Below are 18297 nucleotides of genomic sequence, written 5' to 3'. Positions count from 1 at the left end.
CACCTTAAATATGGAGTCCAGCTGAGTGTGATGTTGCTGAGCTCGGAGCTCTGGAGCCTGCTCCACTCTGTGACAGAGACACAACAGAGAACTCACATCTGTCCATGACTTTATCATCCACAACATCAGGGAAACTCACGGCTCTGAGGAAAAGTTATGTGGATGACCCATGGACCAGTCACTGCAGAGCGACTCACAGACGGGACCAGGGTCAGACGGAGGATGTTTCTGGAGTGTCCTGAGACAGAATTAAACACAAAACTGTTCTTTATCACGAGGCTTTTACAAAATAATCATTTACGTTAGCTAGTATTTGATGATGTCATAATTTCAGCTGGAGAGCAGGAATCAACAACGCTCCAATTTTAAACCATAGGTGCCTTTCAGTCACGTGACTTCTGTTGTTTTGGCCCATTTCAGAGACCTGTGTGTATTTATTTATTGGCTTATTTGGTCAGGACAGTGCATGTTAATGAACACACTACTTTTGATTGTAGCCTTGGGTTAATTTGCATCCGTTGATCCATGCTCACACTCTCAAACACACCTTCATCCTGGCCTATTGTACATGTTTTAGTGGTCGGGGACAGCAGAGGAAACTTAAGCAGACATGTGGAGAACATGCCAACTCCAGAGAAATGCCCCGGCCAGGTGAGAATCGAACCCACTTTGTCGCCCAATATGATTTCAAACTCTGCGTCTGCTTTAAATCAGCCGCTGATGTCGATGAGCAGAGATGATGAGTTACTGACAGCACTTAGAGCACAAAGCCCTGGAGAACATCTGTGAACATCAGCTCCAGCTGCTGAGCTACAGGTCAGACAAACCTCCTCAAGAGAAGGAACCAAACTCTGAACATCTCGCCTTGACACAATCTGTGACAGAGGTCAGAGCAGAGGCTAAAGGATAACTGTGGTAGAATGGTAAAGGCTAACTGTGGTAGAATGCTAAAGGCTAACTGTGGTAGAATGCTAAAGGCTAACTGTGGGAGAATGCTAAAGGCTAACTGTGGTAGAATGCTAAAGGATAACTGTGGTAGAATGCTAAAGGCTAACTGTGGTAGAATGCTAAAGGCTAACTGTGGGAGAATGCTATAGGCTAACTGTGGTAGAATGCTAAAGGCTAACTGTGGGAGAATGCTAAATGCTGTTTACATAAACATAACCACATGTTTGTATAAACATAACCACATGTTTGTTTGTATAAACATAACCACATGTGTGTTTACATAAACATAACCACATGTGTGTTTACATAAACATAACCATATGTTTGTTTACATAAACATAACCACATGTGTGTTTAGAGGTTGAGAGATACCGGCTAGATATAGTCGGGCTCACCTCCACGCACAGCTTGGGTTCCAGACCCCAACTCCTGGAGAGAGGCTGGACTCTCCATTTTTCTGGAGTTGCCCGCGGGGAGAGGCGACGGGCTGGGGTGGGTTTGCTCATATCCCCCCAGCTCAGCCGTCACGTGTTGGAGTTCACCCCGGTGGACGAGAGGGTCGCGTCCCTACGCCTTCGGGTCGGGGACAGGTCTCTCACCGTTGTCTCGGCCTACGGGCCCAACATCGGTGCAGAGTACCCGGCCTTCTTGGAGTCCCTGGGAGGGGTACTAGATAGTGCTCCGACTGGGGACTCCATTGTTCTGCTGGGGGACTTCAACGCCCACGTGGGTAACGACAGTGAGACCTGGGAGGGAGTGATTGGGAGGAACGGCCTCCCCGATCTGAACCCGAGTGGTGTTCTGTTATTGGACTTCTGTGCTAGTCACGGTTTGTCCATAACGAACACCATGTTCGAGCACAAGGGTGTCAATAAGTGCACGTGGCACCAGGACACCCTAGGCAGGAGGTCGATGATCGACTTTGTAGTTGTGTCGTCTGACCTCCGGCCGCGTGTCTCGGACACTCGGGTAAAGAGAGGGGCGGAGCTGTCAACCGATCACCACCTGGTGGTGAGCTGGATCCGCTGGCAGGGGAGGAAGCCGGTCAGACCTGGCAGGCCCAAGCGTGTTGTGAGGGTCTGCTGGGAACGTCTGGCGGATCCCTCTGTCAGTGGGGTCTTCAACTCCCACCTCCGGAAGAGCTTCACCCAGATTCCGAGGGAGGCTGGGGACATGGAGTCCGAGTGGACCCTGTTCTCCTCCTCCATTGTCGATGTGGCTGCTCGCAGTTGTGGCCGTAAGGTCTCTGGTGCATGTCGCGGCGGCAATCCCCGAACCCGGTGGTGGCGCCCGGAAGTAAGGGATGCCGTCAAGCTGAAGAAGGAGTCCTACCTGGCCTTGTTGGCTTGTGGGACTCCGAGCTGAGAGGTACCGGCAGGCCAAGCGTGCTGCAGCTCGTGCGGTCACAGAGGCAAAAACTCGTGTCTGGGAGGAGTTCAGAGAAGTCATGGAGGAAGACTATCGGTCGGCCTCGAAGAGATTCTGGCAAACCATCCGGCGCCTCAGGAGGGGGAAGCAGTGCTTCACCAACACTGTTTACAGTGCGGGTGGGGGGCTGCTGACCTCAACTGGGGATGTCGTCGGGTGGTGGAAGGAGTACTTCGAGGACCTCCTCAATCCCGTCGTCACGTCTTCCAATGAGGAAGCAGAGGCTGGGGACTCGGAGGTGGGCTCGCCCATCACCGGGGCTGAAGTCACCGAGGTGGTGAGAAAGCTCCTCGGTGGCAAGGCTCCGGGGGTGGATGAGATTCGCCCTGAGTACCTTAAGTCTCTGGATGTTGTAGGACACGTCTGACACGTCTCTGCAACATCGTGTGGCGGTCGGGGACAGTGCCCCTGGATTGGCAGACCGGGGTGGTGGTCCCTCTCTTTAAGAAGGGGGATCGGAGGGTGTGTTCCAATTACAGAGGGATCACCCTCCTTAGCCTCCCTGGTAAGGTCTACTCCAGGGTGCTGGAGAGGAGGATCCGGCCGATAGTCGAACCTTGGATCCAGGAGGAACAATGCGGTTTTCGTCCTGGTCGTGGCACACTGGACCAGCTCTATACCCTCCGTCGGGTGCTTGAGGGTTCGTGGGAGTTCGCCCAACCAGTCCACATGTGTTTTGTGGGCTTGGAGAAAGCGTTCGACCGTGTCCCTCGTGGTGCCCTGTGGGGGGTGCTCCGGGAGTATGGGGTCCGGGGCCCTCTGCTAAGGGCTGTCCGTTCCCTGTATGAGCATCAGGAGCTTGGTTCGCATTGCCGGCAGTAAGTCAGACCTGTTCCCGGTGCGTGTTGGTCTCCGCCAGGGCTGCCATTTGTCACCGGTTCTGTTCATTACTTTTATGGACAGAATTTCTAGGCGCAGCCAGGGGCCGGAGGGTGTCCGGTTTGGGAGCCTCAGGATCTCATCTCTGCTGTTAGCGGATGATGTTGTTCTGATGGCTTCAACGAACCAGGACCTTCAGCTGCTCTGGGGCGGTTTGCAGCCGAGTGTGTATCGGCCGGGATGGGGATCAGCACGTCCAAATCCGAGGCCATGGTTCTCCACCGGAAAAAGGTGGCTTCCCCTCTACAGGTCGGTGGGGAGTCCTTACCTCAAGTGGACGAGTTCAAGTATCTCGGGGTCTTGTTCACGAGTGAGGGACGGATGGAGCGTGAGATCGATAGACGGATCGGTGCGGCGTCAGCAGTGATGCGGTCGCTGTATCGGTCTGTCGTGGTGAAGAGGGAGCTGAGTCAGGGCAAAGCTCTCGATTTACCGATCGATCTACGTTCCCACCCTCACCTATGGTCATGAGATTTGGGTCATGACCGAAAGGACAAGATCGCGAATACAAGCGGCCGAAATGAGTTTCCTTCACGTCAAAAGGAGCCAGCTGAGGTGGTTCGGGCATCTGTTCCGGATGCCTCCTGGTCGCCTCCCGCGGGAGGTGTTCCAGGCATGTCCTAGTGGGACAAGGCCTCGTGGAAGACCCAGGACACGCTGGTGGGACTATGTCTCCGAGCTGGCCATGTGTCGCCTCGGGGTCCCCCCAGAACAGCTGGAGGAAGTGTGTGTGGACCGGGAAGTTTGGGCATCTCTGCTGAGACTGCTGCCCCCGCGACCCGGCCCCGGATAAAGCGGAAGAAAATGGATGGATGGATGTTTCCATAAACATAACCACATGTGTGTTTACATAAACATAACCACATGTGTGTTTCCATAAACATAACCACATGTTTGTTTACATAAACATAACCACATGTGTGTTTACATAAACATAACCACATGTTTGTTTACATAAACATAACCACATGTTTGTTTACATAAACATAGCCACATGTTTGTTTACATAAACATAACCACATGTGTGTTTACATAAACATAACCACATGTGTGTTTACATAAACATAACCACATGTGTGTTTACATAAACATAACCACATGTGTGTTTACATAAACATAACCACATGTTTGTTTCCATAAACATAACCACATGTGTGTTTACATAAACATAACCACATGTTTGTTTCCATAAACATAACCACATGTGTGTTTACATAAACATAACCACATGTTTGTTTACATAAACATAACCACATGTGTGTTTACATAAACATAACCACATGTGTGTTTACATCAGTGTTGTTTTTGGCAGCCCTTTTAGTTTTAGTCTTAGTCTTAGTCCTTTGGACGAAAATGCATTTAGGTTTAGTCACATTTTAGTCATTTCAAAATGTGATCGTTTTAGTCACGTTTTAGTCAGACGAAAATTAAAAAGGTTTTTGTCAAGTTTTCGTCTGTTTCATTATAAGAAGTGATAATTAATTTTGATAAGTCTTGGAAATTGGGATAAATAATAGCTTCTATAGCTTTTGACAAACAGATGACACCACGATAGGCACTGGCAGAAGTGGTCGGCCGACCACTTTTCCCAAAAGCGCCCGCTCTCCTCGTCCTCTGATCACTTCGAATTTTTTTTTTTTTTTTTACCAACAGCGCTGTGTGCACATACGTAGCCTACATCAACGTGCTTTCTGCGTTCATACGCCACGGTATTGAAAACTGTCCTGAGAAACAATAAAGTCCCTGTGACCTGGACGTCAGACGCTCCGAGGAGGATGTACGCGAGCAGTGACCGCACGCCACGCGGAGAGAGAGAGAGAGAGAGAGAGAGAGAGAGAGAGGGAGAGAGAGAGGCGCATCATGAGCAGCGCGGCGCCGCTCCGGGTCACGTTTACCGTGTGTTGTCTCACTCCGCGCACAAACTCTGTTTGTGAACGATCTGACGAAAAACTTTCTCCCATTTTTGTCTCGTCTCGTCTCATTGACGTAAACTCGTAAACGTCTCGTCAGGTTCTCGTCCCCAAAGAGCTCATTTTAGCTCGTCATCGTTGCGTCATTAAAAAAAAGGGGCGTCAACGAAAAGATATCGTTATCGTCTTCGTTGACGAAAACAACACTGGTTTACATAAACATAACCACATGTTTTACAGTGGTTCGTGCTCGTGCGTCACAGCTAGAAGGTCCCGGGTTCGATTTCCACCTGGACGGGGCCTTTCTGTGGAGTTTGCATGTTCTCCCCGTGTCTGCATAGGTTTCCTCCGGGTACTCCGGTTTCCCCTACCACTAAAAACATGCACAAGTGAACTGAGACTTTCCGAGTAGATCAATGTGCTTTGCACCTTCACCCCTTGTGTCCAGGAGGCGTTGAGGAGGCGCCTGCTCATTGTGTGTGAGAGTGCACATGGGGAGTGACGGATGGAAATTAGCCCAAGGCTACAATCCGGTGTGGCTTGTTCATTAACTTGCACTGTCCCGACCAAATAAACCAATAAACCAGTAAACCAACCAAAAATCACTTTAACTCAGCCATAGGAGCCCCGCACTCAAGCACCCACACAAATGTTTGGGTCTCATTACAAAATGATTATGACCTTTACATCACTAAAGCTTTTTCCTTTTCTTCTGACGTAAGAGAACAGAACAAATCTCCATGAACAGACCTAGAGATTTGTTTAAGAGTCGTCCTGTTGAATTATAAAGGATTTGTTCTCACAAAGAAACATTAATCTAAAACACATTTTGTGAAAGTCAAAAACTTCCTAAGAACAAATGTGTAAGTAAGAACGTGTCATGAATGAGGCCCATTGTTACATGTGGTCGTTCAGCATCATTTACTTCAGTCTCAAAATGGCCGCCTTAACTATGACATCATTGGAAACTCATGTATAGGCCCTTTAAACAAACAGCTTATAACCTTTATTTCCTAAATACTATTTTACTGTCATGTTCCAATAAAAGCTGCACAACCTTTGGTTATACGTCACAAACTGCTTTAAACATAAACCTTTATATTCCATCATAAACAGAAACTCACATCTTTGTCTTGAATTCCATTGGTTTGTCCATAGACCGATCGCTCCTGAGGGACTCACATGGAGGACCAGGTTCAGATGGAGGATGTTCCTGGTGGCTCCTGAGGGACTCACATGGAGGACCAGGTTCATATGGAGGATGTTCCTGGTGGCTCCTGAGGGACTCACATGGAGGACCAGGTTCAGATGGAGGATGTTCTGACTCTGCTCTGACACACAGTGAAGATCCCTGAGGTCCACACTGAGCCTTCATCAGAGAAGGTCCAGGCAGTAGTTGTGTGTGAGATGAATCTAAAGTCACATGTTGATGATGGACTATATTAACCCCAGACCTTAGGACTTGAGTAAAGTCGTCTGGCTGAGGGTTTGGCTGTTTCTGGATTGACTTTATGATGATGTTCTGACTGATATGTTCTGAAATGATGCATCACTGAAGATATAGAGCTCTCACCTCTGAGCTTTGGGAGAGTCAGTGGTTTTAGAGGGAGGAGCTCCGTCTGCTCTGTGGTCTCTCAGATCCATGTTCAGAAACCTGCAGAACATCACAGCAGAGCTCACTTTGTCAACTCTTATGTTTCAGAGGTTTCGATTATTACAGATAGAAGCAAAAGGTGATTAATGAAGAAAACCATAAACTGAACTATGTCTAGAATTCTGCATTTGATTTCATTTGTTTTTCATCATCTACACACAATATTCCATAATGACAAAGTGAAAAGAGCAAAACAATAAACACAAACCCCACATAAATGTACTTAATTAAATACAAAGGCCATAATTAACTCCATATAACATTTTAATCGAGTCCCAGCACTATTTATTTTGAATAAATGTGTAAAACATTTCTAAAAGCTGCATTTTTGATGCTTCTTTGTGTTTTCCTCCATTTGAACTGGTTTTGGTGAAGGATGTGAGGCCTGTGTGATCATTTCAAACAAAGACAGACACAGTTTGATTTATTTTACAGAATCATCTCTTTAAATAAGTTCATGTTTAAGCTTATCTCTGTATAAACAAGTCTGACAGTGAATTAGTTTTTGGCTTTATGTCGTGTTTGTCTCTAAGAAATGTAGCTGAAAACTCACCAAATTTGGCAGAGTCATTGTGGTGGCTTGAAAATTTATGGGAATAGACTATTTGGCCACGCCCACAACAAAATGGCTCCACCCAAACCCTTCGCCACAGTCAAAGGGAACATCAGGGCAAACCAAAAACTGAATTGGAGCGCCACGCCCGGATGCACAGGGAGGCGGCCATTTTCACTTTCAACTGGCCTTTCAAGTGGCTTGTAAGTGGCCCACCCATCCTCTGTGAAAATAGCCAGAGTTCGTAGCCTGGCAGGATGTTGGCCTCTGTCAAAGTTTGTCCTGAAATTTGTTAAATTCGCTTATTTCCCCCGTTCTTCACAAAAGCCACAGTTGTAGACTCGTACGTATTTATACTACCCCTCTGTCATCGAAAGAAGAAGCTTTAATTTTGACGTGTTTCGCTCCAAATTCATCTTTTTTGGACTGTACAATCACAGGAAGTTCAGTTTGGCTGTTTCCTGTCCGCCTCTCTGTGTGTTCCTCGTACTATATGGGTCTCAACCAAATATTGCTTCAATATCGAGGGTGCTGCGGGGTTGGAGCACCCTCTCAACAAATCTTTGGGCGACCAGGGGAATTTACCCTAATTTCAAAATGTTTAAATGTATTATTGCCTAAACTGTAACTCCATTTTCTGCAAATACACAAGTGCGGTCTTTCTTAAGATTAATGTAAAATCGGCTGTGTCATTCACTCTTTGAAGCTCAATTGGTAGAGTGCTGGGTTCCCATCCATAAGACGGCTGGATCCATCCCAACCTTAACTTTTTTTTTCTTTTTCTTTTGGACTCGGGAACATTGCTCATGGTGGCTCAGTGATAGCGTGGTCGTCTCAGGTGCTCGTCCAAACACAGCCTTGACACTTTTCTAATACTTTCTCCTTTTACATGGGCCACTGGACACATTATCAAAGCCTAAAACACATGAGCGCGGGGCGTTTCACAGATATTCGTCAGTTCGGCTGGTACATTTTCTGTGCCTGTGTAGCATCATAGGTTGAGTATTGGGCTCCCAACAATGAGACTGCTGGATCAATTCTGACCTTGACTCTTGTTTTTTGTTTTTGTTTGTTGACTTAGGGCGAAGAAACGGGTGTGGTCGCAAGGGACGAGAGCGAGCGTGGGCAGTTGCAAGGGGGGAAGTGCCCCAGGGGCGAGGGCCTCCATCGCTGCTTGCGGCTTTAATGTTAAAAATGTCACTGACTATTTGACTAAGTGCGTCTGACGGAGAGACCGGTTTGTGCGTTTCTTCCTGGAGTGACTCAGAGCCGCACCTGGATTGGCTGCAGTCCAGGTTGGTGGGGCTTGAGTCCAGGTGGGCGGGGCTGCAGACAGGTGACAGGAGAAGAGGCTCATACAGCAGACAGTGATGAGGGAAGGAGAATTACCCTGAGGCTGAAAATCTCTGCAAAGGGACCAGCGCGTCGTTGGAGTAACCTCAGCCTTAGCGACTCACATACTTTTATTGACACCAGTTATTTTCCAGTGGAACCAGACGGAGACCCTCTGCTTTAACAGTAAAGTCAGCTTCTGTAAAGTGAGACGTCGGCCTTTGTGGAAACACTTGTTTAACTCTTGGCATCACAGCGATTTACAACAAAAACCTACAGAAATCTAGAAATGAATGTTGATGTTGAGACTTTTCCTAAAGGACATGAGTCATTCCAGACTATGACAAGGCAATGACTGTAACATATCAAATAAAAACGTCAATGATCATTTTTATATTTGAGAGACCAGTGTTTACGTCAAATGAAGAGAAACTAGCCCCACAGCAAAGACCACAGTGCCATCTACAGCCACACGTCAGTATTACAGCTACAGAGATTACAACTATAGTTTGATTAGAAAATAGTGATAAACATGACTCAGCTAAAATAATAAACATGAAACTGAGCATTTTAGATCTGATTAAAGAGTCAATAAATCAGACTTTAGACCAGCAAAGGCCAAGAACAAGGAAATAAAGTAAGAAAGACTCAGACTAAAGACTAAACCAGGACTAAACCAGGTCTATCCCAATATGATGAGAGCAGTCGAACCTGAGCGGATCCACAGAGTCCACCGTGTCCCAGAGAAAAGTGCGTCTGACGGAGAGACTGGTTTGTGCGTTTCTTCCTGGAGCGACTCAGAGCCGCACCTGGATTGGCTGCGGTCCAGGTGGGCGGGGCTTGAGTCCAGGTGGGCGGGGCTGCAGACAGGTGACAGGAGGAGAGGCTCATACAGCAGACAGTGTGCAGAAATGCTGTGGAACCTGCCCGACCAGGAGCAAAGAGCAGCTCCGCCTCACGTGACTCCACAGTCAGTGATTAAACTCATGTGTTTGAAAGAGGCACAAGTGGGAGGAGCTACATTTGTACTCGAGTAACGTCATGGAAACATTACAGGATTAATGTGACGTCAACAGGACCCGACCCCCTGTGTTGAGGGTAATGGAGGCCAAATCAGGTGTGAACCGCTCGCCTCAAAGGTGGAAAAGAAAAGGTTTCATTTAAGGCCAGACGCTGCAGGTGAAACACGGATGTTTCCAGATTCTACTTTTGTCCATTAAAGGTCACATGACAGGTTTGATTCTTCTGAAAATATGACTTATTTACAAGAATAAAATCAGTCACTTCATTATCAGTTCAGTGAAGCAGTGATTTGAATGAAGAAATGTTGGGCAGAAAAGTTATTTTAATTAGATTTTTGAAGCTGCTGACAGGAAGTGACATATATAAAGGTAAAGTTCCAGAGCAGTTTGACTCATTTCCCATTGACCTAACATGGTTGGTCTGGCAGTCCTTCCAGGATTTCACGAGATTCAGGCCCAGGCGAGTGAGAGGAGGCGGAACTTCAGGCCCAGGTGAGTGAGAGGAGGTGAAGTAAAATATATTTAAATGATCAGAAACTCACTTTTGTTGCCCATAAATTGCGGAGTTAAGGAAAAGTAGTGAAGGAAATTGTGGATTATTGGAATAGTTGCGGAAAAGTTGCGAGAGTTTGGTTGATGTTGCGTTAATAGTTGCGATCGCAACATCGCAAAATCCTGGAGGGACTGGTTTGGAAACCGTTTAAAATGTTTCCTCCGACTCGTCGATTCACATGAGACGAGAATCACCTGAGGAGTTTGAAGAATGACCTTAAAGACAAAAATCAGGGAATTTGTAACTTAAAAATGAACGACACGGTGATAGAAGTGACGAGTTTATTGTTAAATGAATAAAAAATGATGAATAATAAATCCACTTTGCATTGGTCACATATTTAAATCAATGTTATTAATTCATTTATTGAGTCGTTTTAATGACAGATGTTGAACTCAGGATTCTGGAACAACAGGATTTAGAAAAAGACAAAGACGTGACCAAGAGTTTCCCTTCATACGGTTTAGTTATTTTATTTATTTATCTGAAGGAGATTTTCCAACATCTCTAATGATTTACTTTGTTTAATCAATGAACTGGGAAAGGAATGTCAGGAAAAGGTCATGTGACTGAAACTCATCTGTATAATTGAGACTCTGATCCTCAGTCTGACAGAGAAACTGAGGAGTCGTAATCACAGAGCCTAAACCCAGGGATCAGGGTGTGAGTGAAGGTGGTGTTGAAGGTGTGGAGGTGGATCAGTTTCTTAGAGGAGACTGTGTAGAAGGACAGAGAGCCAGCAGCACAGTCCACATACACCCCTACTGTCCCAGAGGAGAAGTCGGGCTGAGGGAGGCGGGTTCGTTTGTTTTTATGCAAAACAGAGAAACCATTATAGGAGCAGGACAGACTCCAGGACTGATCATTGCGTCCAAACAAACTGTCATAAACTCCTCCTTTCCTCCTGATTCTTCTGTAAGATACTGATATATAAACCCATCCTCTCCACTGGACCTCCCAGTAACAGCGCCCAGTCAGACCAGAGTCACACAGAACCTGTTCCCAGTCCTCAAATCTGTCCTGATGATCTGGATACGGCTGATCTTCTCTCACATATGTGGCCGTCTTGTTGTTGTAAGACAGTTTGAGGTTCCTGTGAGCTGTGTTTGGATCCAGAGAGAGTTCAGTGAAATCTGAAGAGAGAAAACACAGCAGCAGTTAGTCCCTGTTCACTCTTTAGAGGAGAACGACATTTATATTGATTTGAAATGGACTCAAAGATTCAAATATAAATATATCAACAAATACATGATCGATTTAATTATTGTTTCACTTAAAAATAAAAAAAATGAGGAAACTGCACATTTTTAAGCCACAGTTTGTAACATTTCACCCCGACAATAGAATAAAACAGGAGCTTTAATTATTGTTTCTGCAAAAATGCTTCTGTTCCAAAGGCTTCACAGGATCGTCTGAGTGAAGCTGAGCTCATTTATTTATGTTTCAGTTTAGTTTCTCTTGTGACGTAGCCACACATAACCTGGAATGTTCTGAAGTCACATTTAACAAACATTTTCTTTCGTATTAAAACTTGAATTCTTGTTTGTGTCGCGCTGTCACAGATAAAGAAACATAATGAACATTTACATTTAAACTCTTAGAAAGTGGTTTATCAGGAACAAAACACGTCTCAGACTCATGAAGGTGTAACTTTAGTTTAGTTCCTGTAAATTACTGATTTAAGAATATTTAAAGACTTGTTTCTTTTATAAATAATACATTTATTTTTTGTTCTAATTCTCAGACAACTGTCTTCAAGTTCAAACGTGTTGAAACAAAGTGACTGTGACGTGGCTCATTAAACACGTCTCTGTGGTTCATGACTCAGAGTTTCAGCTTTAATGATCATCAGTAAAGCTCTTTCACAGAGTGGAGCACGTCGGGAAATTCATCTGGAGTTTAAAGATGATCCAAAGCTCCTCAGCAGGAGGCCTGATGGGGGGCGGGGCTGTGTGACAATGGGCGGGGCTGTGTGACAGTGGGCGGGGATGTGTGACAGTGGGCGGGGCTGTGTGACAGTGGGCGGGGCTGTGTGACAGTGGGCGGGGCTTCAGTTTTCTTTCTGTCGCCCCCTAGTGTACACAAATGGACAGAATCTCAGGAATCACTTCTCACCTTCTCAAAACTCCCAAACATGTGATTTATTTGGGAGTTTTAACCCTTTATTTGCCAGATTCAAACCAAACCTTTGAAGTTTGTCACAAACAACATAAAAACCTGCTTCTCTTTATAATAATGAAGAGTTCAGAGCTGGGACTGATGTGGTGTTTAGAGCCTTGGACGTGTCAAAGATCAGCAAAAAATGGATTTGAAGCATTTGCAGTTTTTCTGTCGTGGACGATTCTTTATGTCCAGTTGTTCATTATAAAAACATTCATGACTTCCTTTGTCTTTGCTCCCCTGGCGCCGTATAAAAGTCATATATTTGATCATTTCATTTTGCAGAACAAGAGTCAGGTTTGACATTTGTCCTGTATTTCTTCAGTTTGGACCTTGTTCCTGTCGTCCAGATGAATGAAATCATGTTATTTTCCCATTAGGATATAATGGAGCCATGGCAGAACCTGGACTTTTCTCACATCAAACTTCACATTTTAAATCTCACTGTAATACAGGAAAAAGGTCTCATATCTGTGATGTCAGTGTTTCATTTGGAAGAAAATGAGTTGAATTTGACATTTTCACTGCATTTCAGAACTTTCCACTTTTCTAACATTGTAACAGATGCATGTGTTTACAGTCAGTTTATACTGAAGCTGTGGCCCAGGGGAAACTACAGGATTTGTTTGTCTTTATGTTTTATATAAAATATATGAATATTATTTATATTAACAAGTGATTTATCGACAATAATGTTGAGTGTGAAGAAACAGCTCAGTGGGAGCGTCACAATCAGGGGTTAGTTTAGAAGCAGAAAAGTCTCTGTTGAAAACGAGGCCCAGGTTTGTAAACCTGAGGAAACAAGAGAATAAACCCAGACTGAGCTCTTTGTCCAGGTTATTTTGTGTGTTCAGGTCACTTTCAGATGATAATTACTATTTATGAACAAAAAATAATTTTAGGCTCCGCCCACCACGCTCTGGTTCTCACATGAACACAGAGTTTACAAACTGTAGAATATGAAACAACACTGACTTTACCAACTGTCAGAAAAAAAGAATTTGATGAAATTCAGTAAAAATGTCAAATTTCACTGATTTTCTTCCAAATTAAACCCTGATGTCACAGATTAAGTGATTTTATGCCGTATTTCAGTGAGTTTTAAAGCAGTACTAAGTAACTCTTCCCCCTAGAGGCCATAAACACAACTGCAGGTGTAGTAGCAAGTTACGATTTTTTAACTTATTAATTGTCTTGGAGAGTAAATACTACGCTGACAGGAAAGGTGAAGGGAGAGAGGGTCACTGTGCATCCAATTATACAATGGAAATATTTTTTTTCACTCAAACTTGGCTGTAAATACTGTTTAAAGTGACGCTAGCCCGCAGTTAGCTTTGCCCGTTAGCATGTTAGCTTCTTCTTCGTGATTTCATTAGTGTGTATTGCTTTCTCCGGACCGGTGGCAGTCAAGTTGCAAACATGGTTTTCTGGCCAGAGACACCAGGGGGCGATGAAAGACCCTCCAATCATCCCATAAACACTTGTATCACCCCCACAGGGACTACGGGGAGGGTTTATTAATGTAAATAAGTTACTTAGTACTGCTTTAAACATAGAAGTTTTCAGGGTCAAATCCATTGGAAATGCCTTATTTCCATTATATTCAATAGAAAAAATACAGTGATTTTATTCCTGTGCCGACAATGGGAATGAGCTCCAATCTGATGAAATACAATAAAAATGTTAAATTTCACTCCTTTTCTTCCAAATGAATGAATTTCACTTCATCTGTGACACAAACACGGCTCTGGAAACAGACAAAGCCTCAGCTCTACAATTTATTATTACAAATATAATCACACTTTTGTGTTTTTTTCTTGCAGCTTTAAGTTTTGAAACTGTGATTTTAAGTTAAAATCCAGAACATTATTACATGTTTAGAAGTTTTGGAAAAGTTTAAAGTAGTTCATGTGATTTATGCAAAAAGTGGAAAAACATATTGCAAATGCAGATGTTTTGGCTGTTTTTAGGCGTGTACATTTTTGTACACTAGGGGGCGACAGGGAAATGCAGATCTACCAAATAAAAGACATGAGAGAAAAACAAACACGAGATTCTGAAAATGTTGCTTAAAAGAACGTTTTCTGCAGAAATCCACCTCTCAAGCTGCAACACAGACAAAATGTCAGGAAATTTAAAAAAAAGTTCAAAATGAACACAGGATGAACACAGGGTTACATGAACTTTCTCCAGAATAATAATGAAGGTCTCAGTTCTAAAGGTTTGAGTGAAAACAGCTCAAACTCTCCTGACGTCAATATCGCAGCTGTCGACACGAGAGAAACAGCAAATCTTCTCAGAACAACCAACATTATAAAAGTATATTAAAGCATCTGTATCCTGCTATTTTAGCCATCCCAAAGTAAAATATAGGCATTTATATGATACATTGTACCTCTACTGCTATGGAGAACTATTTTTTTGTGAGACATAAAAGTATTTTCTGGGGGTATTTTGCAAACCCGGAAGACAAGACGCTTTGATTCAGATCCACTCGGAGAGAGGGGGCGGTCTCTCCAAGGAGTGAAGTTACTTCACAATACAGAACACACATGGAACACACATGCTAACACACACGCTAACACGTACGCTAACATGCACGCTAACACGCACGCTAACACACACGCTAACACACACGTTAAAACACACGCTAACACAAAAGCTAATGAACACGCTAACACACAAGCTAACACGCACGCTAACACGCACGCTAACACGCACGCTAACATGCACGCTAACACACAAGCTAACACACATGCTAACACACACGCTAACACACACACTAACACACACGCTAACACACACGCTAACACACGCTAACACATATGGTAACACACATGCTAACACGTACGCTAACACGCACGTTAACCCATAAGCTAACACACACGCTAACATACACGCTAACACACACGCTAACACGCACGCTAACACAGACGCTAACACACAAGCTAACACACACGCTAACACGCATGCTATCACATAAGCTAACACAAAAGCTAACACACAAGCTAACACGCACACTAACACTCGCTAACACACAAGCTAACACACACGCTAACACGCATGCTATCACATAAGCTAACACAAAAGCTAAGACACAAGCTAACACGCACACTAACACTCGCTAACACACAAGCTAACACACACGCTAACACACACGCTAACACAGACGCTAACACACAAGCTAACACACACGCTAACACGCATGCTATCACATAAGCTAACACAAAAGCTAACACACAAGCTAACACGCACACTAACACTCGCTAACACACAAGCTAACACACATGCTAACACACACACTAAAACACATGCTAACAAATATGCTAACACATACTCTAACACACACGCTAACACACATGCTAACACACACGTTAAAACACACGCTAAAACACACGCTAACACATAAGCTAACACACAAGCTAACACACACGCTAACACACACGTTAACACACAAGCTAACAAGCATGCTATCACATAAGCTAACACAAAAGCTAACACACAAGCTAACACGCACACTAACACTCGCTAACACACAAGCTAACACACATGCTAACACACACGCTAACACACAAGCTAACACGCACACTAACACACATGCTAACACACATGCTAACACATACTCTAACACACACGCTAACACACACGCTAACACACACGCTAACACACACGTTAAAACACACGCTAAAACACACGCTAACACATAAGCTAACACACAAGCTAACACACACGCTAACACACACGCCAACACACATGCCAACACATACTCTAACACACAAGATAACACAGAGGCTAACACGCACGCTAACACACAAGCTAACACATAAGCTAACACATAAGCTAACACACACGCTAACACACACGCTAATACACAAGCTAACACACACGCTAACACACAAGCTAACACACACGCAAACACACACGCTAACACACATGCTAACACACACACTAACACACATGCTAACACACAAGCCAACACACACGCTAACACACACGCCAACACATACTCTAACACACAAGCTAACACAGAGGCTAACACGCATGCTAACATATAAGCTAACACACATGCTAACACACACACTAATACACACGCTAACACTTACGCTAACACACACGCTAACACACACGCTAACACACGCTAACACACATGGTAACACACATGCTAACACGTACGCTAACACGCACGTTAACCCATAAGATAACACACACGCTAACATACACGCTAACACACATGCTAACACGCACGCTAACACACACGCTAACACACAAGCTAACACACACGCAAACACGCATGCTATCACAAAAGCTAACACAAAAGCTAACACACAAGCTAACACGCACACTAACACTCGCTAACACACAAGCTAACACACATGCTAACACACACGCTAACACACAAGCTAGCACGCACACTAACACACATGCTAACACACATGCTAACACATACTCTAACACACACGCTAACACACACGCTAACACACACGCTAACACACACGTTAAAACACACGCTAAAACACACGCTAACACATAAGCTAACACACAAGCTAACACACACGCTAACACACACGTTAACACACAAGCTAACACGCACGCTAACAAATAAGCTAACACACAAGCTAACACACACACTAACACACAAGCTAACACGCACACTAGCACACACGCTAACACACAAGCTAACACACATGCTAACACACACGCTAACACACGAGCTAACACACACGCTAACACGCATGCTAACACATAAGCTAACACATACGTTATCACACACGCTAACACATAAGCTAACACACAAGCTAACACAGAGGCCAACACGCACGCTAACACATAAGCTAACACATAAGCTAACACACACGCTAACACACACGCTAATACACAAGCTAACACACACGCTAACACACAAGCTAACACACACGCTAACACACACGCAAACACACACGCTAACACACATGCTAACACACACGCTAACACACATGTTAACACACACGCTAACACACACGCCAACACATACTCTAACACACAAGCTAACACAGAGGCTAAAACGCATGCTAACACATAAGCTAACACACACGCAAACACACACACTACTACACACGCTAACACACACGCTAACACACAAGCTAACACATGCTAACACATAAGCTAACACACAAGCTAACACACACGCTAACACGCACGCTAACACACACGCAAATACACTCGCTAACACACACGCTAACACACGCTAACACACATGCTAACACATACGCTAACACACACGCCAACACATACTCTAACACACAAGCTAACACACACGCTAACACACACGCCAACACATACTCTAAAACACAAGCTAACACACACACTAACACACACGCCAACACACATGCTAACACACACGCTAACACAAAAGCTAACACACAAGCTAACACACACGCTAACACACAAACTAACACACATGCTAACACACAAGCTAACACACAAGCTAACACACACACTAACACACAAGCTAACACACACGCTAACACACATGCTAACACACGCTAACACATAAGCTAACACACAAGCTAACACACACGCTAACACACACGCTAACACAGGCTAACACACATGCTAACACACAAGCTAACACACACGCTAATACACACGCTAATACACACGCTAACACACAAGCTAACATACACGCTAACACATAAGCTAACACACAAGCTAACACACACGCTAACACACAAGCTAACACACATGCTAACACACAAGCTAACACATAAGCTAACACACACGCTAACACTTAAGTTAACACGCACACTAGCACACACGCTAACACACAAGCTAACACACACGCTAACACATAAGCTAACACACAAGCTAACACACATGCT

The 18297-nt window shown here is 44.5% G+C and overlaps 3 protein-coding genes across 3 annotated transcripts in view; all 3 read right to left on the bottom strand.

The window, feature by feature from the left end:
* The window catches only part of LOC306960565 (protein NLRC3-like), a gene marked incomplete at both ends in the record, with an annotated part of 303489 nt that overhangs the window by 34741 nt on the left and 250451 nt on the right, over nt 1-18297 (bottom strand). The window lies entirely within an intron of this gene.
* Nucleotides 1-18297, bottom strand: part of LOC306960416 (protein NLRC3-like) — a gene marked incomplete at its 3' end in the record, with an annotated part of 232902 nt that overhangs the window by 11409 nt on the left and 203196 nt on the right. Inside the window, exons 2-3 of the mRNA XM_079552848.1 lie at nt 140-238; nt 4-67 (exon numbers count right to left, since the gene is read on the bottom strand). Coding sequence (XP_079408974.1) covers nt 4-67; nt 140-238 — 163 coding nt within the window. The remainder of the gene's footprint in view (nt 1-3; nt 68-139; nt 239-18297) is intronic.
* Nucleotides 10883-18297, bottom strand: part of LOC306960421 (uncharacterized protein) — a gene marked incomplete at both ends in the record, with an annotated part of 68009 nt that continues 60594 nt past the window's right edge. Inside the window, one exon of the mRNA XM_079552852.1 lies at nt 10883-11412. Within this exon, the coding sequence (XP_079408978.1) occupies nt 10883-11412 (530 nt within the window). The remainder of the gene's footprint in view (nt 11413-18297) is intronic.

The sequence above is a fragment of the Gobius niger genome, assembly GCF_951799975.1.
Source record: "Gobius niger genome assembly, chromosome: 3".
NCBI lineage: Eukaryota > Metazoa > Chordata > Actinopteri > Gobiiformes > Gobiidae > Gobius > Gobius niger.
Note: the sequence above shows the minus strand (reverse complement) of the source record. Positions and strands in the feature narration are given on the sequence as shown.